The 1,687-nt window shown below is 47.6% G+C and overlaps 1 protein-coding gene across 1 annotated transcript; it reads right to left on the reverse strand.

Moving 5' to 3' along the window:
• Positions 1–357: 357 nt before the first annotated feature.
• Positions 358–1,687, reverse strand: LOC101992662 (hemoglobin subunit beta-like). Its single transcript, XM_005370151.1, has 3 exons — positions 1,528–1,687; positions 1,200–1,422; positions 358–611 (listed from the first exon to the last, which is right to left on the reverse strand). Exons 1-3 carry the CDS (start codon positions 1,617–1,619, stop codon positions 483–485), a joined length of 444 nt encoding a protein of 147 aa, XP_005370208.1. The 5' UTR covers positions 1,620–1,687; the 3' UTR covers positions 358–482.

The following is a 1,687-nucleotide window of genomic DNA, read 5'->3' on the forward strand; positions in this document are numbered from 1 at the left end:
AAAAAAAATAATAATAGCTTTAGGCAAAAAAATGTATTGATTGGAGATCTGTCTATAAGGGTTAGGTAGGCAAGGGAAATGATAGGAGACATTTGTAAGAAAGACTCGAGAAAACAGATGACACACTTAAAATGTAGCCAAAATCTAATCTACAAATGAAGCCACCACTTGAATTCTCCTGTGAGTGCTGTGGGCATGAGAGGCTGTGGCATGCTTCTTGCTGTTTCAGCAGCTATCATGAGAAACAAGGTTTAGTTTCTTTTCCCAAGGACAGAACTGAACTCTGACTTCTTTGTTTCTTGAATCCTGACCCATGAACACTTCCATATGAGACACACATATAATAGAACACACCACTGCAGTGAAAGTAAATGCCTTTTATTAGTCAGAAGAAAGATGCCCCAAGGCCTTCATCATTTTGCCCACAGGTGGCAGTTGTTCTCTAGGAGACAAGTGAGCACAGGCAAGTGCAGGAAAGGGGGTTAGTGGTACTTGTGAGCCAGGGCAGAGGCCACACCAGCCACCACCTTCTGAAAGGCAGCCTGTGCAGCAGGGGTGAAATCCTTGCCCAGGTCGTGGGACAGCACAATCACGATCATATTGCCCAGGAGCTGTGGGAAGACAGAACAGGCATCTCATGATACTAGAGCAAAAACACCAGACACTGCAGGCTCATTTCAAACGGCAACTTATGGTTACAGTCTTAAAGCAGAAGCAGAATGACAGCTGGGTCCCACCTGCCAGAGCTGATGAGAATCCCCTATGTCAACAGAATCTATGGGCAAATTATATTCTTCCCTATGAGCCTAGTCAGAGAGCCAGTGGGCTCTGGTATTTTTGAGAGCTGTGCAAGGAAGCAGGGGATTGCCTATCTTCCCTGTCCTCAAAGCAAATTACAAGGAAATACTTGAAAAAAAATAAGAAAAAATCAGATAAAGAAGAAGAAATAGATTTTAAAACTGGAAGTGAAAATGAAGAGTTTCTTGGAGAAAGAGGAAATCACAGCCTCGAAGAACAAAGAGGGGAGACCACGATAGTGAGGGGAGGTAAAGTCGTCAAACTCTTGCCGGCCCTCTACGGGGCACAAGCAGGAATCATCGTCCATACTTCTCCCTAGAGTCTCTTCCCTCTGCCTTCTGATGGGAAGGTGATCACCAAAGCCAGAGGAAGGAAACCACAGGCAAACCCATCAGACTCACCCTGAAGTTCTCAGGATCCACGTGCAGCTTGTCACAGTGCAGCTCACTCAGGGAGGAAAAGGTGCCTTTGAGGTTGTCCAGGTGTTTCAGGCCGTCAGCAAAGGCATGGATCACCTTCTTGCCATGGGCTTTCACCTGAGCATTTCCCATGACAGCAGAGGCAGAGGACAGGTCCCCAAAGTGTTCAAAGAACCTCTGGGTCCAAGGGTAGACAACCAGCAGCCTAAGGAAAAGACAACCAAAGGACGCTGGAAGTTAGTGCCTGTGGAAAACAGACCTGCATCTCCACGCACCCACTTGTGAGCTGCATTGTAACCTCAGTACCAACCTGCCCAGGGCCTCAGCGCCAACTCCGTCAGCGTTGACCTTCCCCCACAGGCCGGAGATGACAGCCTTCTCGGCATCAGTCAGGTGCACCATGGTGTCTGTTTCTGGGCTTGTGCTTCAACACAACTATGTCAGAAGCAAGTGTGAGGAGCAACTTGTCC

Source organism: Microtus ochrogaster, unplaced genomic scaffold, assembly GCF_000317375.1.
Source record: "Microtus ochrogaster isolate Prairie Vole_2 unplaced genomic scaffold, MicOch1.0 UNK73, whole genome shotgun sequence".
NCBI classification, from domain to species: Eukaryota; Metazoa; Chordata; class Mammalia; order Rodentia; family Cricetidae; genus Microtus; species Microtus ochrogaster.

Bases quoted from the DNA above. Each gene is read 5' to 3' on its own strand.
- LOC101992662 (XM_005370151.1), bottom strand. From the start codon at position 1,619: ATGGTGCACCTGACTGATGCCGAGAAGGCTGTCATCTCCGGCCTGTGG. The intron at 1,423-1,527 runs GTTGGTACTGAG...TCTTTTCCTTAG, and splicing joins GGCGCTGAGGCCCTGGGCAG to GCTGCTGGTTGTCTACCCTT. The intron at 612-1,199 runs GTGAGTCTGATG...GTCTTCCCACAG, and splicing joins TGGATCCTGAGAACTTCAGG to CTCCTGGGCAATATGATCGT.